Source organism: Pyrgilauda ruficollis, unplaced genomic scaffold (genome assembly GCF_017590135.1).
Source record: "Pyrgilauda ruficollis isolate IOZ18807 unplaced genomic scaffold, ASM1759013v1 scaffold6, whole genome shotgun sequence".
NCBI classification, from domain to species: domain Eukaryota; kingdom Metazoa; phylum Chordata; class Aves; order Passeriformes; family Passeridae; genus Pyrgilauda; species Pyrgilauda ruficollis.
The window spans coordinates 1,455,557-1,481,749 of record NW_024527710.1 but is presented as its reverse complement, the minus strand read 5'-3'; the positions used below and the strand labels follow the sequence as shown (position 1 = coordinate 1,481,749).

At 40.0% G+C, this 26,193-nt stretch overlaps 1 protein-coding gene across 3 annotated transcripts in view; it reads right to left on the bottom strand.

The window, feature by feature from the left end:
* DPYD (dihydropyrimidine dehydrogenase) overlaps positions 1-25,877 on the bottom strand; it is a 335,322-nt gene extending 309,445 nt beyond the window's left edge. For all 3 annotated transcript variants that reach the window (XR_005956460.1, XM_041483444.1, XM_041483446.1), the window contains exons 1-2: positions 25,807-25,877; positions 2,762-2,872 (exon numbers count right to left, since the gene is read on the bottom strand). Coding sequence is in view for 2 of the 3 variants with exons in the window: in XM_041483444.1 (XP_041339378.1) it covers positions 2,762-2,872; positions 25,807-25,845 (150 nt within the window). In the remaining variant the exon portion in view is untranslated. The remainder of the gene's footprint in view (positions 1-2,761; positions 2,873-25,806) is intronic.
* Positions 25,878-26,193: the final 316 nt, after the last annotated feature.

The following is a 26,193-nucleotide window of genomic DNA, read 5'->3' as shown; positions in this document are numbered from 1 at the left end:
GCCATCTGGAAGTCTATTAGACATTACAAAGTCACTGTGTGCATGCCTCAGCAGATGCAGCTTTTGTTCAGAGTTTTGAGGGCTGTTAATTTAATTAGTTCTGTATTTTCATACTCCCACCTTCCTTTCAACAGTAGTTCTGCAAAGGCAGCATCAGAACAGCTTTAAAAGGATCCAAAGCTAAAAGCCAAATTCAGATTTTAAGGAAATGGAAACAAATAAAGTTCATATGGACTTTAAATGGAGCTTGATCTATTCATTAGCAGGCTTAAACATTAACACCAGTGGCTCCTTAGACGAAAACAGAAAACGGTGTTCAAGGAATCCTTTCCTACATTAGCTTTTCTAATTTAGGGAGGCAATGAAAGGATTCAACCATTTCATTTTATTTTATTATTAAAACCACTCAACAACAATGATATGGAGAATGTAAAAGGTCTCTTATTTTTTACTGATGTCTTTTATGTAGTGGGAGACCAGACAAATTTTTTTTTTCTTTTTTCAGGGCTTTTTCTGCTATAGTAAGCTATGTGGTAAATCTTACACAGTAAGAATAAGCTACATATCTCTGAGCGAAGAAAAGTTTGTCAGTTTTAAAAGCTACCCATCTAGCTACCATCATTACCCATCTAGAAATAAGGACAATCCCTTTACAGTTCCTTCTAGCACTTTACATTTCTTATAATAGCTTGCAAACCAAATAATGTGATGTTTCTACCAAATAATATATAATAATGCAGTATTAAAACTATCTGTGACGAAAGTAGTTGTATCTGCCCAATTTGTTTCTTTCTAACTTTTAATCCTGTAAACTGTACCCCATAAGCAGATTCCGTCAGGACAGGGTGCTAATAACTGCACAGATCTCCAAGCAGTACTGCAGAACAATAAAACCAAGTTGTTTATTAGACTGCAAGCCTATGCCAAAACATCATCCTGCAATGTTCAGAATTTCTCTCAACTGAAAATCCAGACAAGGCACACAAGCTGGCAGTGAAGCCAAATCCATGGTGTCTGCACAGCCCAAGAAGCTCAGACCTTGGGAATCCAGAAGTATTTGAGACACCATGAGGTACACACATACAGCTAACAGCAGGAACATGGGAAGAGAATTTCTAGAAAATAATTTCTAGAAAACTACGCACTTTCAAAATCAACGACAAGTATCAAACATTTTATGGGTAAACTAAATACAAAAAGCAAGCAATTCTGATGTGGGATAACAAAGAGTGACTTAAAAGCCTAGATGCTTTAGGAAATGCGTGTTAACACACCCATTAGTAAAATATTTCTGTGAATGTTACCGTTTAACTAACCAGAATAATTTACATTGGAACAGCTAATTAGGTTAATATACAGATACCCAGCTGCCCTGCTGCATGGATACCTGAGCTTCCTAACAAACAGTTTCTGAAAGCAGAGGAGTTTACAGCCCAGTATTGATTTCAGGTCACCTGAAAACGTGACAGTGTAAACTGCAGCTGCCCAGGAGCCGCTCACTAAGCAGCCCAACATTCTCTGCAGCAGGAACAGACAGTTGTGGGCAATATCTGCATCAGACATCCCAAAATAATCATCCAAGCTCACAAACAGAAGGTTTTCATGTACGTAAGTTACTAGTTCACATGACACTATCTAAGCCAATAAATACAAGAAAATAGGAATATCAGCTATAGCAAAAAAGAGATTCTTATAATCAATACTATCAAACAGGAAACTGTACTAAGATCATTGCTGTTATACTAAGGATATCCTGGGCTGCTCCTTCCAGCAAATATTTATTGTTCATACTGGATTTCATGTTCTTAAGAAACTGAGGAACTTTTTGGTATTTTTGATTTGGTTTGTGTTTTGGATGACATATTTTTAATTACAAACAAAATCAACTTCCTGCCTGAATTTTCCTTTTTAGAGGGAGGTGTTTTGACAACACTACGAAAAGACACCACTATCATTACACCCATAAGGAAACTAGTACTCTACCTAAAAGGTTTCTTAATTTAGAAGATTATGTAAGACAACCTGTACGAAGACAGTAAAAACAGTACCAAACTTCTAATCAGATGAGGGATCAAAGAGACATAAAAAGTCTGATAGGATTAGTCAAATATCACACTGAGACTAGGAATTCAAATACCTAGAGAGAAAACGATGATATATAATGACAGAAATACTGAAGTGGACAGTTTACAGCAATAAAAGTATTTCATCCAAAATCAACTATTTTCTGAAAAATACAATGCACAAAATTTAAATTCCAGAGTCATGTTTTAATCTAAGCTTTATGTATTTATTTACATATAAAATAGGTACATATGACAGGCTCCCCTATTTCTGTAGAAAAATAAAATTAGCTTTAGAAGTCTCAGAAAGGATAGTGAAGTGCTGCTCATCCCAGTGTGACTCTTGGAAAACAGAAAGAGGAAGGGGCAGAAGAGGCTACCCAGGGAAATCAAGAGGCTCAGCATCGCTCAGGATGTGACACTTGAGAGGGATCAGAATTCATAACAAAAGGCACAAAAGTTGTATCAAACACTTACTAAAATCACCAAAAATGAAAAAAAGTATGGACTGCAATATGTTCTGAAAAGCAAAGAGCTCATCACAAAGTAACTCTGTATCTACAGGAACAAACTAGAAGCCAAATGCGGCTACTGAATAACACTAATTTATTTCTCCCACAGCTGTGATTTCAGCCTCAATGATTGTTCCAGATGCGATGATAAACATGTTCCAGATGCAATGATAAACGTGCACTTACTGAACAGTTTTTGTCAGAATTCCTTTTCCAATGCTTCTTGACTAGTTTCTTTGCTGCAGTTGAGTGAAGAGTTGCATGTGTTTGTTTTCGGGGATTTAAAGCCAAAATGTTCTGTGGAAAAAAGAACAAAAGACATTAAAATATAGATTCAAATTTCTATAAAGGTTCAAAGCCTCTTAGATCACACTTTATACACTTAATTACAGTGCTTTGTAAAACCAAATGCAATTATTCCACATTATAGCCCAACTCCATACTAATTTGTTTAGATTGTATTGTCCACACCACTTAGATGATGAATATTTCAAGACATTTCTAGGATTACTAGAAAACAGAATTATATTTAGTAGCTTTAATAATGGTGTCCATTCCCAGATATTTTTTATGTACAGCATATAGAAACGCATAATTCTGGTTCATTGTATCATTCCAAGTAACATTTGTAAAGCAAAACAAGCAAAAATATTTTAAAAGATCTGGGTTATTTCTGAATGTTTCATCATTTCAGTATAAACTCCAATTTCCCCATCAAAATCATCTCCTTCTAAGCCTAGCAAGCTGATGAGTTAATTCATTTATCTTAAAATACTTTTATTTGCAAGGACACAAATATATCTCAGGAATGTAGCCATACTTTTAAGTCATAGCGGTGGTCTGACAACACAGGCAGAATGAAGTTTGCAATGTCTTGCATTATCCTAGTATAACTCAAAAAGTTAAATCAAATTTTTGGAACCAAAACTCTTTTACAAATCTGGCAAGTAACAGATTTCTATAGCAAAAGCCACCTCGTTTATTTCAAGGGATGAGTGTGAAAGGCATCCAAGAGACAGATCCAGACTCAGGTCTGTGAAGGAGAACAAAAACAGGCACATTGTTGCTTGTAACTTCTGGAATTAGTTTGCAAGTTTACCTATAAGAAAGCCCTGGCTTTAGCACTACATGTCTCCACTGAAGTGAGCTATGTGTGTTTATTCTGTTACTATATGTCAAAGATGTGCGAGACTGACTTACAGAAACATGATGAGTGTGATGGGGTTATGAATATTATACTGTGATTCTTCCTGATTTTAAAAATCTGTTTCAGAGGGTGATAATGACGGAACAGTCATCTCTTGTATTAAGATTTTATTGTGCTGATTATGGGGACTTTTTATTTTAAATGGGAAGGAGTCACTTTATATTCAACTACTTAATGCCTTACTCTGAAGGCAATTGGTAATCCAATTGTCCCTCAAACCAGAAACCTCACCTCTGCAAACAACAACATAGCCCAACACAGTAACTGCCAGCTTGCCTGAAGCACAGAGACAAAAAGCGAGGCACAGCATTCAAAAAACGTATAGACTATTTAGCAGCCTACATGCTGCTGAATTTCTGAAAGAGTTACAGGTTACTAGATGTGCCCCTGTAATTCCAGCAGCAAAGACTCTGCTCCAGTTCAGGGTGTTCCCCAGATGAGGACCTCAGGGAAGATATGGCAACTAAATGCATTCAGTGGTTATTTATGCCAATTTATTTTGCCCTTAATTAAAACAGAGCAGGGACATTCACATAAGGGATATCTCAGTGGATACTTGATTTTCTCAGGATGATCAAACTCAACTGTTAGAGCATTATGTGACTGCTGAGTGCCCAAATTACCCAAGCTGGGCAGTAGGTTCTGCATCACATAAAAACTTCAGCAAAATTTTGTCTGCTCTCTTTTGTAATTGCTTAATGCTTGGCCATGAATATTATTTCAGCAAACTGAAATGAATTGCAAATTTCTAGCAATAAACTGTAACAGATGTACTCCACTGGGTACAGCACCAGTTGGTTTAAAACATGGAACAAATGGTGGGGCAAGCCAAGGACGGAAGAATCCCCATATGTTTGCTCCTGTTGGAATTCTGCAGCAGGAGCATGGCTCCAAGTGCAACAGTTGCAGAAATCCAAAAGGACTACGTAGCACAGCATGTCCCAGAATTAAATCTGAAATAAAACTGGCACAGAAAATACTAAATCACATATACAATATAAAAAATGCTTATATTTCCACTACATAAATAATATACTACCTGCCTAAATCTTGGCTTGCTGGCCAAAGTGGCTGCTCCAGCTAGAGGTCCCTGGTGTTTAAGAACAATTCAGAAGTTAACTGCTTAAATGGGAAAATAATGTAAATGCTCTTGGGTCAGTTGAACTGTCAGAAGTTAAATTAGTGAGGGTGTTTTCTTCCTATTCATTTCAGTTCCCTGGTTGGCTTTTCACAGCTTATGGCTACTCAGACATTTAGTAAATTTAACAAATAAATTCAGATGGGTCAGCCAGTAAGTGCAAAATTACTGAGAAGAAAGTTCTAGAACACATATTGCAAATAACAATGAATACACACAACTAAACAAAAATAAACCACTTGGATATGCAAGAAAGGAAACCTGAGCCCTGCAGTCTCTCAAACACACTGGTCATCCAAGCAGGGGAAGAGTTCATTGGTGAGGAGAATTATTTGGGCACCTACAGTCTTGCTTGTCTGAATCCCATGCTTCTTCTGCCACATAAATTCTTATTCTTGACAGATGAGCTGTTCTTTGATCTCTCCAGATGTTGAAAGACCAAGACTCAAGCTCCCCAACAGAGGATGCAGGTGCATAATGCAGCCCTTTTCAAAGTACTATGAACTTTGGATTTCACATTAAGATGATATTTTTACAGTAATGCAGAACCGATGAATTTTATCTTTACAGTTTTACATAACTGGCTCCATTTATTTCATTAATAGTAGATATAAATCCATTAGCATTAATGGCTGCAAAACAGAATATAAGGATACTGTACTTCAGTAGAAATCCATTGTGATACTCTGTTGATGAAGAAAGACATGGGGCTGTGGGTAAGGACAAAGAAGTGAATTGAGCCCACGTTGAGTTTGTGACTCTTGGCACAGAAGCACAACACGCAGTCGAGTAAAAGCTGCAACTGTGCATAGCACTGATGATTATGGGCACCACCAAAGTATTATACTTTCCTTCACTATTTCCATAGATTAATTTGAAGACTTCACTTTGGGAAAAAAGCCAAGGAGCCCATCTCTGTGGAATGCAACTCAAATATATTTTGCAGATGACTTGCTCAAATATCATTACCTTAAGGAATTCCTTTAATAATTACCCATGACAATTATTTCTTTCAGGTCTTTTAAAAGACAACAATTATTAAAAGCTACAAAATGTAGAAGAATGGTTCAATTCAGAATACATCCCCTTCTAGAAAGGAACATATTTGTTATGTCTAATAGATATCAGTTTAGGTTGCAAGTATCCTAAAATGCGATAAACTACTCATATGTAATGTACATTGAGAATGACTACCATGCATAAGTCATAGCTACAGTTTTTAAATTTTGAGAATTTATTGATAGATGGTTATGTTGATCTTTGTCAACAGCAACATAGCTTCTGAGATTAAACTTACCATAAGCCATTCATTAGATGTTTACTGCTTAGCTTCTACTTTAAATGGCATGATTAAGAAGTCTACACAAAAAATACTAGCTCTAATTTTCACTATCATCTATTAATGAAAAGGCTGTAAAAGTTTTAAAACAGCGTGTTATATCACAGTGAGTAATTTATCAGGAATTTGAATTAATATTACTCCAAGTAAGTGATTTCAAAGCAGTCATCCAGGATAGGATACACTCTGCAGCTGGGAGTCCTGTCTCTGATATAGCACTTTCAGGTAAATCAAGACAGGTTTGGCACATGCTCTGCAGTGATGCAACATAAATTTCTAAAGACATTTCATTTTGCTTTTAATTTCATTAAAAGCACTTTTTATTCTCATCTCATAAAGCCACTCTCTTCCTGAAATCAGAAGAAGCTATTTCAATTAAATGTGATTCTTAATTAAGTGTATATTCTGCAAAATAAAATATAAAATTGTGGAAGCACTCTGCTCATTGGGAATGCTCCAAAGCCAGTGGGGACTGGGGAGCACACAGAGAGGGGATGTTATTGAGAAAAAAAAAGTACAGTTTAGAACACAGGTGGGACATGGGACTGCAGTAACTAAGACAGTCATCGAAATGTCCTGTGGGTCTATCAGCGTCTTTGTAAATTATGTGACATCAATTCAAATTTTGAAAGCTTTTCTTTAAAGCACTATAGTGTAAAATCTTTGGCTCTATATTTTTCTCCCCAGAAGTATCAACATTAGCAAGGTATCCTGCTTATGTGGACTCTATCTCTGATTCAAAACAATATATAAATTTGGAAAAATTCAATAGTTAAAGACCAGTCTTCTTCTGGAGAGCCTCCTACTGAAACCAATGAGTTGCACCAGGAGTATTTAGTGCTTAGTAATCCTCATATTTGTTACTGCTCATTCAAAGCCAGAATAAGGATCAGAAAAATCTATCTTCAGGCTCTGTCACAGGTTGTGATATTAAAACTCCGTAAAATTCTTTAAAAAGACTAAAATTTTTTGCTTATAAATATTTGCTTGTTTCAAGGATTGTGTGGACTTCCTGCAGCTTGTTGGGAAAGTTTCCTGTGAACAGCCCCAAAGCACCTCCTGAAGTTCACCACAGATCAATACGTGTACTGTCACAGTGAAGATGTGGAAAATGCAACAGCTCACATGCAGACTGTGATTGGGTATAAAACAAGGCCCCATGTGTCAGTCTCCTTGTTTCAGCACACAGCTCATTTCCCTAGCCCAGCCCCTGCAATACACAGGCTATATCCTGATTTAATCCTGTTGCTTCACAGAGCCCCCTCAGCTGAACACTTTTATATACATCAATTAAAATTCAGGAGTAGGACAGGCATGCTAGGGAATGCATGTGGAGAGCAATTTAACCCACCCCATTCCATTAATCTACCCAATTTCCTTAAAAAGAGTTGTAATCTCCCTCACAGCAAGTAACATTAAATGTATTGCAAGATACATATGCTCACCAAGTGAACATAATGAGAACATATTTATTTTTTCTAAGAGTAATGAGCATACTAAACAATTAATTTCAAAGCTATGCAAGTGTTACTTCACTGACAGAAACAAATACCTGGGGTTTTTCCACTAATATTTTCTAGTATATCTGAATATGAAACTGATTGCATAATTGCTCTTCAATCAAAGGCTAAAGAACACAAACTTATTTGTTTTAATGAGATTAGATAAACCACAATAAGGAACTTTGTTGAAAAATCACATCAGTGTAGAAGAAGATGACCAAGGCATGAACTCCTATTAATATCTAATTTGAATTGCCTAATTCACATTTTACTTCTCACATCTACTCTACTTCTTGGAAAGCTGAATGAAGCTCTGACAGATGCAGGACTTTACACACCATGTAAAGTCCCCGGTATACATGGAAGTTTCATTGCCAAATCAGAAAGAGCAAGTTCTAGTCATAGGAGAGTTTGTTACACTAAACATAAGACTTCAAAAAGTAAGTATCTATGGTGTCATGTCATCCCAAAGCTAGCTCTATGTTATTTTCCATTACTGAAAGAATGCAGGACAATGTTGTGAATCTCTCCCATATGCTTACTTATGACAGAATGTCCCACAAATCCGTACTTATGATTTTCTTACTGAAGATCAGAACTGATAAGAACCTTTACAATTTATGTAAGCTGGCTGATAATGTATCTTAGGAATTCATTAATTCATGCAAAAATTTCAAAAAGGTGAAAAAAACATGCTTTCATAGTAGTTCAGGCCTAGCTTAATTGCGAAGCAACAAAGCCAGAGAAAGCTTGATAAAATGTGAAGTGAACACAAATGTCAGAGGAAGGATGTGGTCAGCCTTAGGAAAATCCAAGGGAAACCCCCAAGAAATTATTTTTGTAAATTACCAGGTATGTTTTCTGTTACTGAGACAAATGGCTGCACACATGAGCAAAGCCACAAGCTTGACTGTGAACATATTTTATTACAATATACCAGGGTGAGACAAGGTCTAACCCTCTGATATCTTTCAGTAACGATAAATTCTGCAGGTGGCCCCCTGTCCATGCCTGAGAACTGGTCTTTTATACTACTGTGTCAGCTACAAACACATCCTCAAGTTCCAGTGAGCTGGAAGATGGGGCTCCACTACTTTGAAGAGACGACCAGCCCATGTACCAGTGCCAAAAGAGCAGCAGCATTGCAGCGTCCTGTGAGACAGGGTTGGAGAAGCCAATCTGCTCAAGGTACTGAGGCCTGACCCTGTATCCCACTCTGCATATGGACACAGGGAGCTCAAACCCAGCTGGAAAAAGATTCAACATTTAATCACAAGACAAATTTCTTCTTTGAGCCACACAAGCTCATCATTTCAAAACTGATCAAGAACTAAGGTCGATGGATGATCTAGTGATAAGCATATGCTACCTGTGCACTGCCATATGCCTTTAACGTGGCATTTAAGTGCTGTATCTTCATCTTTACATTTCTGCGTAAGACAAACTGCTGATAGCAAAACAAACACTTTTCTGGTTTCTTGCACCCCTTGCATAGCCTCTAAAACTTTGAGAATGACAATTTACCCTGTGACATCCTCATAGCATACCAGTATCCTAGAGGTGTAGTCCTAGATCCATTACTAGGTACTTAGATATTGAGATTTTCAATTTCACCACTACAGAATTTCTTGGCCCTCAGATTTTCCTGCAATATATAAATAAGACATCTTAACAAAATGAGCAGTTTTCTGAATCACTCCCACAAAAGTCGGGAAAGTCTTAGTCATGAATACATCTATGTTAACAAAAGTGTGTTATACTTTATGCACTTTCTGTTACATAACAAAGTTAATGCCTTACACATTAACAAAGCAGCAAAACTACACAACCCTAAGCATGGTTTACAATCATGCTGTTACTTTAACAGTCAGATTTAGTGCTTGATTTCTCTAACTCAGCAATGCATTTATGCTAGGTATTACTGTAAATTCTAATAGATTTATTAAAATGAAGCCCAAAAAAGTGTTACTTGTTTCCCACAGATTCCAACCACTCTCCTCGATGGGAAGGGCTCTGGGTGGTAAATCATGCTCCTGGAAGCTCTGTGTGCTACCTCCTCAACACAACTAATCCCTGCAGAAATGCATTGACCCTCTCAGGGAAAGCCAAAGCAAATACTCACCCTCCAGGCTTTACTGAAGTATCCAAGCAGTACCAGTATCAGTGAATTATTCATGCATTTAACACAAGCATATATATATCAAAACCACACAACCTAAAGCAGGCTTAAACTTCACCACAACACAGGATCAGTTCCTGTGTACAGGAACATCTTCCTCCTTTACAAATCAAAACTTAAAGCTTCAGAAAAATATTCGGTTTGCATCACAGGTATATCAGAACTTTTTAGTTCCTTCAGTGAAAAACTGATCTATGTTTCAAATCCTTGCACATCAAATTGCTCTCTTACATGAGGAATACAAATGGTTATTTGGTAAGCGCTCACTCACACAGGGAGCCATTTATTGAAAGGATCACAGCAAAAAGGATCGTTATCATACACATACATCTCACTTGTTTACATCTCACTTCTATTTTTCTACAAGACAAACAGATCACAAGACAAAGCAAGCTCAGTTGCCTTTGAAAATAAAATTTGTCAGAACCAAAAAAAAGCCATTGTATCCCGATAATTGAATCTCTGAAATGGACCCTCCATTGCAAGTGTTTGCTTAAGCAAAACCCAAACCTGCATTAGAGACACGTCTGTTAATGACAAGCAAATGCTCTACTAACTTTTGATCAGAGGAGAGAAATTATCGAAGTTAATACTGCTAAAGTTTAATCATTGGCAAAATCAGCGGAACTAATTTTAGCTGAGGAAAGCAATGTTCTGAAAACTTTGTTAAAAGGTGATTTTCAAAGTCCAACAAATGAACTTGAAATGCAAGGATGAGACTAACAATATACATCCAAAAGATCTAGTACATTCAGTACTTGAAACAAATGTGAACATTTGTATTTGTTCCAAGAACATGCCAACTATCTATCAGTACTGACTTTCTAAATCTGTTGCAACATGAAGAAGTAACAAGCAAACCTACCTTTTTGCAACTACTGTGCAAACTTCTTACCAAAATTTCAATAGCAACTGTTTAATACAATGTAAAATGCAAAATGGACAATGGGACTACAGACTTTCTATTAATTTTGTGCATACACCAGAGCATCCTAATCAAAAAAGAAAAAAACTTAGCATGTAGAAATAAAATGGAAATGTGAAGGATTTGTTAATTGTGTCCTATAAGCACTAAGTATATATGAAGTCATATTATAAAATATTACTAAATGTCTGATAATAAAAAAAAAAAACCCCAAAACCACACCTAATTTTCAAGCAACAGAATTAGACAGCCCATGCAAGCAAGGCAAGAGGAAATGGTTGCCAGTTTTTCCTTTTTGTTTTAAAATGTCATTGTCTTCTTTTGCAGAAGCACACAGTGATGCTGACATCTTTAAGCAAAGAAACACTCTGTTAGTATACAGGGACTCACATGCTATAGATGAGAGTGGAACGTATATCAGTAATAGGAAGTATAGAAAATTCCTTGGAGTTATTCACTCTTACAGTTTTGATTTTCAAATCTTATTGACATTAAATACTGATGAATGTGTGGGGCAGAAGCAGAGGTGATACTCTTAAAATAAAATAACAAGATAAGGCTGCCAATCTAGAAACATGTCAGCAAACATTTGGATTCTGATCTATTATACTTTGTCTCATGCTTATAGAGAAAACTTACTTTTAAATACTTGTTAAAGAGTGTTGTATGTAGGAGCTTTATTTTCTAATTCTTTTATTTATTAAGCAAAATTACATCTCTGCTGTGAGACCTCTGAACAGGGAAGAACTACTTTTACCATTTGCAAGGTTTTCTAAAATTACAGCAAAATATTTATTCAATAAACATACTGTAATGATTCTAAGGCTGTGGATTTCAAGCTGCATCAAAATCTAAGTATTGGACTTTTGAAAAAATAAAATTCCCATCTTGCTAGCAGGTCCAAGTTCTCTTTCCTAGAAGATACAAGACCACAATGCTATCATTCAATTAGGATGAAAGTATTAAAAATCGTTTGTCTCAGAGCAGTATCCCTTTGCAGTTTGTTATGAGCAGCAGTACATGGCGCAGAGCAACAGGAAAAGCTGTAACAGAAGCAACATTTTTTAGAAACTAAATAAAGCCACGCAGGTTACTCTTCTGTAATTATCATCTTCCTGCACTTCTGTGCCTGACAGCTTCAGAAATGTGGATTTAATCTTTACCGCATGGAATCATAGAATGCTTTGGGTTGGAAGGGACCTTGAAGCTCATCCAGTTCCAACCCCCCTGCGATGGGCAGGGGCACCTCCTACTACACCAGCGTGCTCAAACCCATTCAGCCTGGCCTCGAACACTGCCAGAGATGAGGCACCCACAACTTCTCTGGGCAACCTGCTCAGTGCCTCACCACAGAGACTGAAATATTATAGTTTATGATTTAAACATTTTCATGAAAGACTTTTGCCTATTACAGCAGAACTGTGTTACAAAAGCTAAAGAGATGACCACCACACCCTGAATGGGCCTCTGAGAGGCCCTGAACCGTTCACAGATGAAGATAAGATAAAGTAACAAGTCAGGGATGGGTACATTGACAAAGTACCTTCATGCCTTCAGGATGGAGACAACAGCCCAAGGGCTATCAGCTGCCAGGTTGGCACAGATCCTGGCACCAAAGGGTGGGGGGAGAGCCTTTGGGTATGTGTTGGAAGGCCTCTGGTCAGAGGCAGTGACCGCCCATCCTCTGCTGGGCAGAGGAGCCTAGCTGAGGAGCCCTTCACCCCGGGGAAAGCTTATCCACAGCAAAGGGCCATCACACGGCCCATCAAAGGTCCCGCAAAGGGGTCCCCAGACCCTGCACCAGAGCACTGCAGCATGATACAACAGACCCTCCCTGCTGCAAGGGACAGTGTCAAACCGGCCCCCTGCAAGGGAGGCATGTGGGCATTCCCACCTGGCCCACAGCATGTACTACTCCATGGAATTCCATACTCTTCAGCATGTGGCATGAGGCAGGGGACTCTCACCAGCAAGAACCAGATGGAGGGAAGCAACAAGACATCATTGGGACCTTGGATGGGTGATATGCTTCCACCTAACCCCTATCACTCTTCTCCCTGTCTCCCCAGACCCCATGCACACTTTTTTTTCTTTCTTTCTTTGCATCTTCTACTATTAAATAAAACATACCAATTTTTTGGCACCAACATCAAACCTCATTTGGTTTTAATCTCATTTTTGGGTATATTTTGAACATGCTAAGTTCTTTCTGGTTTATATACAGAGACTTAGCTTTCTTTGCTTTTCTGGTTTAAACTGGATCCTAACACCCTCACAGTATAGAATTTCTTCCTAACATCTCATCTAAACCCACTCTTTCGGTTTAAAGCCAATCCACCTTGGCATACCACATCTCTTTGTAAAAAAAAAACAAAAAATCCCCTCTCCATCTTTCTTGTAGGCCCTCTCTAGGTTGCTCCAAGGCTGCTCTAAGGCTAAGGTCTCCCTTGGGCCTTCTCTTCTGAAAACCCCAATTCTCTCAGCCTGTCTTCAGAGGAGAGGTATTCCAGCCCTCTGACCATTTTTCTGGCTCTCCTCTGGACTCACTCTAAAAAGCCCACATCTTCTTTATATTGGAGACCTCAGAGCTGGGTGCTGTACTCAGAGTGGAGGTCTTACAAGGGCAGAGTAGAGTGGAAGAATCACCTCCTTTGACCTGCTAGCCACACTTCTTTTGATGCAGCTCAGGATAGTCGAGCCATGTTACCAAGTCATGTTGAGCTCTTTCCATTCAACTTCAGGTCAGCTTTTCTTTTAGCTTTTGTTTGCTCCCTGTTCCTGAGTCAGGGCCTACATTCACAGACATGGAAGCTTTGTAAGCAAGGGCAGGTGACTAACTCCAGGAGTGGAAGTTGCACACCCAATTAGGCTTCTTCATAAAGCACCTGACTAGGGGACTCACATCTGCCAGTATGCCAAGCAGGACTCCTTAGATGAATCTGACAAAACACCAAAGAGACAAGAGGTACACAACCACACGTTGCTCTCTCTTACCCTCCTGGACTTACACACAAGCCTCTAGGATGATGGCTCTCAGCCTGAAACTCTGTCTAAGTTTAAATACTTACCTGTACTCAAACATATGAGTTCCCGGCTTCCATTTGAAAGATGGAAAAAATTGGGGAAGCGTCACAAATAATTACAAGAACAGACACTTTTGTAAAATAGTCTAATCATTACTGGAGTCACCCCTGAAACAAGAAGGCCTCCATCCCCATGTTCCTGATTTGTCCTGCACAGGATGGAAGGAAACCTGGATGAGAAATTGAACTGATTTACTGTTCAGCTAAGATTACAAAAGCAAATCAGAGAACATGACAAGAATCCTGCTCCAGCACTAAAAGAGTTTTAGACCAACTCTCAAGACTTCCTATGTATTTTTCACTAAGGGCTCATTGATTAAGTGCATAAAGAACATTATACTGGGAGTTAAAAATGATCTAACTTTGCTTTTGTGCTAAATACTTCTTGGGGTTCCTAAATCAATTCATCTTATCTCCTCACCTAGTGCCATGATTTAGCAGCATGTAAGCTATTCTGCTTTACTGAAGAAGCAGTTCTTATTCTACAGTCTTCTAGAATCTCTTTCTTATCATACCCTATCCTAACAAAAGAGTACTGGCCCTTCAGCTTAGTATTGGTTACTGCTGACTACTGACACTTTACTCAGACTATAGATACTTTGAGAAGAGATAATATTTTCATTTTTTTCTGTTTTGTATTCATTTTATTTCTACATTTCATCAGCAGCATTCGAGAACAGATTCTGTTGTGGTTATCTTCTTTGCTTTTTTCTCCCAACTCTTTTGTCACTTTCTCACTTCCATCTGTTTTGAAAAGCTATATTCGTGCTTACTAAAACCTTTCAAATTTTGCATTTTCAATTGGAACTGAAAAAAGGGCAATAACAAACACAACTTTAAAACAGAAACAGAGTAAATCTGGGAACCACTTTAATCTCCCATCTTGTGTTCCTGTAGTGTACACGCACATCCACACGCAAGCGTGTGCACGAATTTGCACAAGCCTACTTTGTCCCTCTGATGCTGCAGTCTGTTGAAATTAACAGAGAAGTTCATCTTAGCACTTATGAACAGATTTGTTAAGGCTAAAATTAGATCTCGTATTCACCCATATTATATTCCAAAATGTTACATTACACGTGATCCTTTGAGCGCAGATGCTCACAGCAATTACTGATAACAATCCATAAGAGTTAGTATACAGACCTAACTAGACACACCAAGAAGGACAGCAAGCTCTAATTTCATCAATTGAAAACCAAGGAAAATGTGGTACTCATTCCCATTTTTGCCCTGAGCAGTAAATCAGCAGTATTCTTCAATACTGATTTAATTTAGAATTAAGAGTATTCCTTAATATGATGGCTACACTCTATCTCACAAACCAAATTTTTAACCTTAAAATGTGACATAATATGAAAACTGCTGACACAAATAATTGACTGCTTTATTATAAACAGAATACTTGAAGTTATTTTTAAAATGCCTCATAAATCCACATTAAGTCTACTTTATTGATTTCAGAAAAGTTCATTTTATTTTCATAGTCCATGATCTGTGCACTTAAGAAAAAACACTTTTTTCAGTTTGTGATTGAAATATCTTTCATTTCAAAGATATCAAGAAATTATCACTATTCACTTTCAATACAAAGCCTCTTACATTTCAGCTGTCATTTTCAAAAAATCATACTGAAAATAGTGTTTCTAAGCAGAGTTCAGTTGCAGTGTGTAATAAGTAATAATTTCATCAATTAGCAGTATTCAGCATCCACTGAGAGTTCTCTCACTATTATTTTATTCATAGAGTCCTTTGTGGAAGTAGCATACTAAAAAGATCCATTTATCCTTCAAGGTTTTTCATAAATGTGTCATACATCTTAGAAAACAATTGGTTATTATTCTCGCTCAATCTAAATAACTATAATAACTTCCAGGTGTAAAACCTCCCTTTATACTTCCAATCTTCTTTGCTCCCATTATGGGTCTACATTTTTAATAACTTATTCTAACGCTTCTACCTACTTTCACAAATGAATTCTGGAGCTTTGCATGGATGCTAGACATGCCTGGATGGAAGGGCAGTCAGCTTATTGTTAAGAGCAGAATAGAGTTGGTTTTCATAGAATGCCCTTCACAATCAGTGAAAACCCAAGCATTTTATAATGAGCAAGATGCTAGTACAGATGCTAACAGTGCAACAGCTAGACAGGAAAATGCTGTGATTACTAAACTCAGCAACAGCTTGCTTTCAGTGTATACTATATTTCTCCTTCCCCATAGATCTCTCCACATATTTATTAGCACTTTTTTTCCTCTCTCAGAAGCTCATCCTGCTTTCTGTCCTTTCTGCGCAAGAGTGCAAAGGGTCCCTTCAGAGCACAACATTCTCATTCCTTAACTGACTGACAGAGACGCAATTGAGCAGCTCGAGGACCTCTCCCATGGCTGGGCAGACAGCCCTGCACAGAGTGCACAGCACAACAAAACATCCCTGCCTTAGGAGACATGCATCTCCTGCACAGCAGCCTGCTTCATTCTCATCACATTGGCCAAATGTTTTGTTGACTGAGAAAAACCCAGCCAAGACAGATCATTCCAATGGACCTTCCAGTTTAAATAAGGCCTCTCAGAGCACAGTTAACAAAATCACACCAAAAACCAAGGCAAACATGCAGCAATATACTAATAAACAAACCAGGTATCACAACAACCTCTTTGCAAATGGCTCAGAGTCCAATCTCCATGATAAATACAAACCTAATGACATTGAATGTGTGACTAATACTTGAAAGAAAAGTGTCGTTAGGAAGAACACATTAATTAAAATCAAACCTTCAATTTTTCTACCTTCTACCATCTCAAAAGTGGTGTGCACAGGTACCTCTATTAAAAAAAAAAAACCACACACACACCAACAAAACATGTAAATCAGACAGGTTGGCTGCCTGGACACTTTGCTCCTTAATTACATATATAATTGTTTCTGAACCTGAAATTAAAATGTCAGAATGCACCATGATTGTCTTTAACTGATGACTAGTATCCCATCTAAATGGAAATATTTAGATTCATCACCTAGATACCTTTTTAATTTGCTTTCAAATAGAGTCACAGGCAAGCATGTCTGCCTTCTCCCATTTGCACTGTTGGTGTCAAGTTGAACTGGAAAGGCCAACCATTTCAATGAACTAAAATAAACGTAATTTTAAGGTCAAGTCACTTGTAACACTTCAGGCAGCAAATGTCATACTGAAAATAAAATTGAACCTTGGCTTGAGCAGAGATGAAAGGTTTGGCATTTCAAGGACTTCATTGTGTTTATCACTTTAAATCTACAAATTAAATACCAACATCACATACATTAATATTTATCAAACTAAGAATGCTTTCTGAAATTATATCTTTAAATACTGGAAGCATTATTAAAAACAAAATACTCTTATAGGTGGGCTTACTCTTAATTCAAATGGTGAAGCCTCTGTGAGACCTAAAACCACTTAAAATTCTGCACTGGTTTAGGAAGGCTTCTATGACTATGGGAAGAACCCAGATGTTTCACAGGAAGGTCTAAGTATTTTGACAAAGGAAAGAAGTGAAATTGTCAAACTCAGACCATAGCATATGAATCACAGAATCACAAGGTTAGAAGAGACCTTCAAGATCATTGAGTCCCATGCCCTAACACCTCAACCAAACCATGGCACAAAGCACCACATCCAATCTTTTTTTAAACACATCCAGGGATGGTGACTCCACTACCTCCCTCGGCAGACCATTCCAGTACTTTATCACCCTGTTGTAAAACGAGATATTTCCTAATATCCAACCTATATTTTCCACATGCTTAACACATGCTGCCAGCTTAGTGTCATCCACAAACTTACTAATGAAAGACTCAATCCTCTCACCCATGTAATCAACGAAGATATTGAACAGAAGTGGTCCCAGCACAGAGCCCTGAGGGACACCACTGGTGACTGGCCCCCAGTGGGATGCAGCACCATTCACCATCACTCTCTGGGCCAGCCATGCAGCCAGTTCCTAACCCAGCACAGAGTGCTCCTGTCCAAGCTGTGGGCTGCCAGCTTTTCCAGGAGTGTGCTGTGGGAGACCGTGTCAAAGGCCTTACTGGAGTCCAAACAGACAACATCCACAGTCTTTCCTGCATCCACTAGCCATAAAAGGAGACCAGGTTGATCAAACACAACCTACCGCTCCTGACCCCATGCTGGGTCTGATACCCCGGCCACACTTTAAGTTCTGTGTGATGACACGCAATATAAACTGTTCCATTACCTTACTGGTACTGAGGTCAGGCTGACTGGCCTATAATTACCAGGATCCTCCTTCCACCCTTTTTGTGAATGGGTGTCACATTGGCCATCTTCCAGTCATCTGGAACTCCCCAGTGAGCCAGGGCTGCTGGTAAATGATGGAGAGTGGCTTCACAAGCTCATTTGCCAGCTCCCTCATCACCCTGGGGTGGATCCCACCTGGGCCCATGGATTTATGAACATCCAGCAGCTCAGCAGTTCTCTCACTGCCTCCTCCTGGATAACAGGGGGACCATTCTGCTCCCTGACACCATATGCCAACCCAGAAGGACAGTTGTCCTGGGGACAAGCCAGCTTCCCACTAAAGGCTGAGGCAAAGAAGGGGTTAAGCACTTCAGCCACCTTCTTATCTGCAATTACTAAGTTCCCTCCCACATCCAGCAGAGAACAAAGGTTGGCCTTACCCTTCCTTTTGCCACTAATATAGTTGAAAAAATATTCTTTATTATCCTTTACAAAAGTTGCCAAATTAAGTTCGAACTGAGCTTTGACCTCCCTAATTTTTTTTCCTACATGTCCTAGCAACCCCCTTAAATACTTCCAGAGACACATGACCTTCCTTCAGAACAAGGATGTTGAAAAAGTAGACTATTTCATTTGTGATTTATGATTTGGATAATATAAAGAAAAAATTCCTTTACACATCTTGATATAAACACTCCTCAAACTTACATGCTTTGTCATTTCCTCCTCACTGCATCTTCTAATTTCTGCTGTTATTATTGTTTTTTATACTCCTACTTGAATCTTACATTCTTTGTCCTATGCAATAGCAAAAAAAAAAAAAAAAAAAAAAAAAAAAAAAAAAAAAAAAAAAAATTGGGGTATTTATTATAGTTGTAAGAGTCTATGAACAGAAAAAGAGCAATTTAAAGTTTAAACTATAGACCCAGTCTGAATCACCTGTTATTTCATAAAAGAATACACCTGGCCAACTGAAAGGCAAAATGTTCTCATTTCAAAAAAAGCATTATTGTGAGAAGAAAACTGGAGAATTTAGTTAAATTCTCCCACTTAGTTCTTTAGCTGCTTTCTTCCCCAATCACAATTTGACCAGGATTTTTTTTTAATTTATATTTTGAATTATGGCATTGCATATTGCATTACGGAACTGCATAAAGACCAAGAGGACAAAATGCCCCCCAAGGTCTGTGTAGCCAATCTCTGTGGGCAGGTTTCACAAACTGATGCTCTGCACATGTAGAGATGCCAGAGATTTATGCTGTGCTGATTTGCAAGAATTCTGCCCTTAGTATAAAAATGACAGCAAATGAAAATGAAAAGACTTTGAAAAACATGCCCACACAAACACCACCCTCTGAGCTTCTGATAAGGCATTTATGGCCAAAGGTTCCTAATCCCAAATGTTTGATTTCTTTGCCAAATCACATACTTGCCGAAGTCTCATATAAAGGCACAAATCCTGCTCTTCTCAAAGGCGGCAGCACAGGGCAGGGAGCAGAGTGTGTAACACTGTACTGATGAAATAAAAAAAGGAATAGAAATCATATGCTAATAAGAGGAGGGAGGTTGCCAGGCAACCAGGGAGGGAGAGAAAGCCGTTTTTGATTTGAACTCGGTGCTGTCAAAGGGTTAGCATAGCCAGAACAAACAGGACATACTCAATCCAGCTTGTCTGCAGCCACCAGGAATTTCAGCTTTTCTCAATATTTTAACTAAAAGTGTATTCCCAACCCAGTGCCAGTTACTTTTGCGTTCCCTGGGACATTTTACTGACATTGGCAAAATGGTATAGAATAGGATAGGATGGACAGTAGAATTCTTCAAAGTGTTAATTTGAAAAGCAGCAGTTTGTGTCTTTGGGTAGCACAAACTGCACCACGCATGTACACTGGCCAGTAGGATGGAGAGAGCCAAGCAATCTTGGGTCCGAGCAAATGCCAGCCCACCAGACACAGCCACACCCCTCTGGGCTGCACTGAAAATTGGGCAAGTCCTGCCCTGCTACTAAAACTTCACTCTTTCAAATGCATCTCAAATGCCTGCCCTGCAGTGCTGCACTCTTGTCACAGCTGATTGGCAAAATCCTGCCTCATGGATAACAGCTTTCTGTATCAGTATGCAGTTATACTTTCTTAAAAGACGTGACACTAAGCAGAGGAAAGAATTAAACTCCAGTTTGGTCTACAACCTAAAATCATTAAATTAATTTCTGTAACTAAAATAAAATGAATATCAGTTCCTTCTTGTTTTCAGCGTTGTTAACTGCAGATTACTCTCAAGTCTCGGCCATGAGAAGGGTGAGAATAGCAGTTCTTACATGAAAGACCTCGCAAAAAGAGTAAAAATTTAAAGGATGGGGGGAAAATGGGAGTTTCATTTGTAAGTAACATTAAAACACAAAGGTTGAATAAAAATGAAAAGCACAAGTTTTGAAAAGCACGAATTTTTTTTCCGACATAATTTTTTTGAGGGCTTGACTGCTACAATCTGGCAGACTATCGACATTAGAGGCAAGACCATACATAATTCCTTGAGCATCAACAGGATTTGCATATAAAATGTGAAAAGAAAAAATGTTACACACAGAAGACTTTCCTTCCTTCTTGCCAGATCAAATTTTAACCTGATGAGTAAATCATTGTTCAATTCTCTAAGACAGACATGATAATTGTGGTCTATAATCTTCCACAAGGTCTAAGCAATCATGCTATAATTGCTGTTCCACTCAGCTAAGAGTTTATTACAATAAAACCACTAAAACAATGAAAAGGCTTGAGAAATTCATTAAGCAAAAACAGCTAAACAGGAAGTTTTGTTTTCTCACTGACTGCTTGTCAAATGACCCTAGGAAGACACAGCCATCAATCTGGAACAGCCATCTGATCATCACAACAAGCTATAAAGCAGTAGCATAAAAACATTCTACATATTAAAGCTTCATTATGGAACTTCAAAAAACTAACAGGTATTTACAACAGAGAGAGACACTGTAATAACTGGGGCTTTTAAAATAAAAGTTTAGCCTAGGTCAAAGAAAGCTAGCTTCAGTTAGTTATTCACATAACCTTTGCCTAACAACTTTGTGAGCCATGCTGACTAATAGAGTTCCCTGCTATCTTGCTGGAGGTTTCTGGTTTTTTACTGTGTTCTTTATTTTTCAATCCCTGCCCTGCTTCCCACTGTGAGCACACCAAGTCTAGCTCTCAGACATACCTTTCTACCTGCAGTTTTTCCACTGTTCTTGTCCACTTGCATTGGGAGAAAAATAAGCCTGACATGTGAAACTTGCCTATCTTGCCATCCTAGCCCATGCTTGGTAACAGCTGCTAAGCATATCCCAGGGAATGAAGAACTACCACTGCTATCAACCTGCTACTTAAAACACTATGGAATGTGCTGTACAATAATGCTTTCTCAAGACTTAGGAGCACTTCCCAAGTGACCCTTCCATGCAGCAGGAAACACGGTACAAGGGACTCTGTTCCCCCAGCTGACTGGAACCAGCTGCAGCCCTTGAGTGCAGATGTGCTGTCTGCACCATCAGTGAGCTGCTCAAACAGCCCAGAACCTCATCCCACATTCATTAGGACCTTCAGACAGCAGTGTAGAATTTGCTGCTGAAGGAACTCAAAACCACTTAACATGCTGCCTGCTGAGCATTGAAGAACTCCTGGAGCCTCTCGTGTTCTCACTAAGGTCAGCACCCAATGGGCACAGTCTGGCCCTTAAGAAACATTCCTCTGAACCCTGAAGTAAAATCAAAGAAATACATGGCTGAATTATATAACTTTTGAAATAAAAATACATTACTTAAGAGCCATTTTTACTTTCTGAAGCTAAATGAAGAGAAAGCATAACATAGTTATAGTGCATTGTTCATTGAACATTGTTCATACAACACTCATTGCATTTTAAGTGAAAGTGACACAAATTTACTGTGATAATTCTCAGACAATTCCCTGATAGCAATTTCAGAGCATGGCTCTAGCCCTTTGCACCTTTCATTTTATTCTCACAAGTCAAGCATTAGTGTTGGGGTGGAAACAGCCGCGACAGCATTCTAGGTACCCAGCTGCTGGTCTAGCAGGGAATTACCCACTCACCAACAGCCAATTCCCCTTTAAACCTGCACAACACATGATTCAGAAGGAAGGATAGATCTGTCAAGTGCCAGCATACTGCCTACCTACTGTAAGAACAATACTGCTGTTTCATACTAAGTTGTGTTGGGGGGCTGGTTTTGATTTTCTGTGAATATTTCAGGTTTGTGACAACAGTGTGACAAAGTGTCCCCACACTACTGCAAAGAAGTCCCTTCCATAAAACTGGGAGACCTACTCTTCTCCCCAGATTGTAGTCTGGGTGGCAAAGAGCTGGAAAGCATCCACTACGCAAACATCACCGAGTAAAGAGGGGAAGACTGCAGAGCAACACTGGAATGCAGTCAGGAAAACACAGCATGCAGAGAACAATGCTAAACTATGTCATTCAAGATTCTGTTCTATTCATTTTGCAATTCTTTAATTTCCAAGTACTTGATTTGACAATTTCAATTCTTCAAAGAATCCTGAAGATTGCAACAGATGTAATTATATGTGGTTTACACACAGTGATTGACAGGAATCAGGTGAGACAGAAGAGTCTCCTTCCCAGAGTATTACTGGGAAGTTTACATGAAGTCTGTAAACACTCTCTGGAGCACAAATGCACATTTAACGGTTTCACATTACAAGTTAGAAAGGGAATGCTGCCCTCATAGTGTAGATTTCAAAAATTCTTGTACAGATTTAGGGAGATAAGAAACCAAAACCCAAGGCAAGTCCTTATACCATAAATCCTAGGTAGGTTCTTTCACATGGAGCTATTTTTAAACAAGCTTTCTTTCCTTTTGCTTAGAGTATCAGTGTCCAAGGGATATCAGAAGCCCACTTTGATAGTTGCCTTTGTCTTTAAAAAAGTAGTGTTTGGGGTTTGTGGAGTTGTCGGTAGTTGAGGGGAGAGTTGTTGTTCTGTTTTGGTATTTTGGGTGTTATTTTTGTTTTAGTGTTAAAAAATAAAATTGGAGAAAAGCATATAAATCACAACAAAAAGTATTTAAATCACAACACGCATAGTATTCCACAATTTGGAAAGCAGATTTTAGGAAAATAACTAACTTTCTAAGTAATTTGTTAATTTTCTTTACTTAGGTCCAGAGGCTGAAGCTTCTGGCTAAGCCAAACAAGGGGGACAAGATTCCTCAGGGACAATTTCCTGGAATTTTTCTTCTGTAAAATAACTTTGAGAACCATCAGTGATTTTAGCTACTTTAGCATAGATTCTTGGCTCTTCTTTAGCCAATGACATGTCTTTTTATCCAGCCTTAACTATTTAAATACATTGTAAAGTAGCACCAGGACATAAGAGATAATTTTAATATTTCGTTATATGAACTTGAATTTGAGATACTAACCATTAAGTTTCATTAAATCATTGGTTCCGTTTCTAAACAGTAGCCAAGCAAGTGACCAAAATATTCAAGTTGTGCTGCCAGTGCTCATGTTGATAGACTCCTCCACTCAACAAACAAATTACTGAGAATATTTACCTACAATGATAGGATTAGCTAGCAGGCACTGTCCCTACTTCAAAGACAAAAATAAAACACATTTTTTGAAAATGCAGTACTTCCTCCCCCCAAAAAATAAAGTCCTATGCAGGGGGAGAAAAAAAAACAACAAACCAAAACCAAAAAAAACCAATCAACCAACAAAAACCACACAGATCTACAATGCTGCAATTAGACTAGTAATTATTGATATATTCATCTGTGAGACAACCCATACAATGACCAAATTTATTTGAATAGATGGGGGAAGGAGAGGACAGTACATTTGGTTAGGAGGAGACTGCATTGATTTCCTTGCTAGTTTCAATGACTGCTGAGAACAAAAATATACTAAGATACTGACCAAAGTTTGTATCTGAAACCTCAGAATAAAGCAAACACCAGCCTTTTAAAAAACCATGAACTCCTCTCCTAAATCATGTAGTACTGCATACTATTACCAACACAGGATCCTACCATAACATTGTTCTTTGAATCTGAGTAATAAGTATCTAGAAATGCAAAACAATGCAATACAGGAAACATTTTGCATTAAAAATTTAAGGAAAGTACTCAAAAACCTGAACAACTAAAATCAAACCTTTGCCATAGAAAAATGAACTTTAACATTTGAAGAAAAATCCAAGACTGGCTGCTCTGAAAACAGAGCTGGTAAAAGACAGACAGTGGTGATTTCATACCACAGTGCCTCCCTAATTGCCAGGAAGACTTCTGTGATAGTTCATTCTTCCTACCCAGTCCACGCTTCAGTTTTATCAGAGTATCTGTAAGACCATTTCTAGAGATTAGTCATGGTTTAAACAGCAGCTCAGGTAGGAAATGGACTGGACACAAAAACTCAATACTAATGAACCAATAATAAAATTCAGTAACAACTGACCTAGAGATGTGTTCAAGTTTTTGCTGTGTGTATTTGTGTGTTATATCTGGGCCTCAATGAGCTGCAATAGCCCGAACTAAACTTAACATTTTACACTCCAAGGTATACCACAACAAAAAGTTGTGTCAGGCTAGAACAAGACTATCAACCACAAGTTCCTTTATCATTGCTTTTGTTTTACTAGACTCTTCACAAAGAGCTGAAGTTAACAGCCAAATGTGAGCTCCTGTGAAAGGTGGGAAAAGGCTACCTTGAAGTCCAAGCCTGCAGCCTAGCTAACACCAGCGGGAGCTCACCACGTGTGCCAGGGCACCAGCCTTGGCCACACTCCACCTCAGCTCCGCCTTCCCAACGCCAGGTCCGGACCCTACTTCCAGCAGCCAGTACGACCTGCAGCAAGGAATGCCATGCAAAAACCTGAAGTGCCACAGGTGAGAACGCCTCTTGCAGCAAGGGTACTACCCCGGCCCTCCTGCTCAGCCTTCCATGCAATTGTTTTGGTCCGGGGAGACTGGCTGCAGTCCGTGAGCGCAGCCTGACCCACGGCAGGACAGCGATCAGCTGGGTTCCGCACAGCTCCGCTGGCCCACAGGCAGCTACGGGACGCTGAGCCCCAGGCCATCGGCCACGCACCTTGAGACCGTCCAAGGTTCATCAGGTCACGGCCCCCAAGGAGCCCTGCCAGAGCCGGGAGCCCGACCTCGCCGGGGAGACGGGGCTCGATCACACCCTGCCCTCGAGTTCGTCGGGGAGTGACAGGAGGCGGCGAGCAGAGGGGAGGCGCCGGGCGCCACCCCCTCACGCCCCTTGGCCGGGCGCCGGCCGCGCTCACCGTGCGGAGGACGGGGGCAGGGGCACGGCTGGAGCGGGGCGCCCGGCGCTGCCCCGGCAGCTACTGCCCGCAAGGGCTGCGGCTTGCCGGGCGGCAGGACAGCCCCAGGGGCCGGTGCCGGGGCTGGTCGGCACGGCACGGCACGGAACGGGGCGGCGGGACGAGGTTCCGGGCACCGCCGGCGGGCAGCGGCGAGGCACTTCCTAACGCAGCCAAACTTTATCGGGCGCCGGCGCCGCCGGACACAGCCCCCTCCCCGCTAGTGACAGCCGCACGTCCCGGCAGGGCGAGTGGGTACCTCAATGTCCACCGGGTCCCGGCTCAGCACACGAGCCATGGTGTCCGCACCGCCTTCCCCCGGCTCCCCGCAGTCCCGGAGTGGAAGGGAGCGGAGAGCGGGAAGAGGCGGAGCCGGCAGCCCGGGCAGCAACGCCCAGGTGGGCGGGCGCCCCCGCGCCGGGCCGGGGCCGCCCCGCCGGGCAGGGCAGGTGCCCCGCGGGGCGGCAGCGGGGCAGGGCAGGTGCCCCGTGGGGCGGCAGCGCTCCCTGCCCCGCTCCCCGGGGCCGCGGCAGCGGCCACCGAGCGGCGAGAACGCGGCTCGGCAGCAGCGCTGCTCGGGGGCTTCCCACACACCGCCCCGCCGGGAACGGCCCGGGGCCGCGCCCCGCCGCTGGGCCCTCCGCAA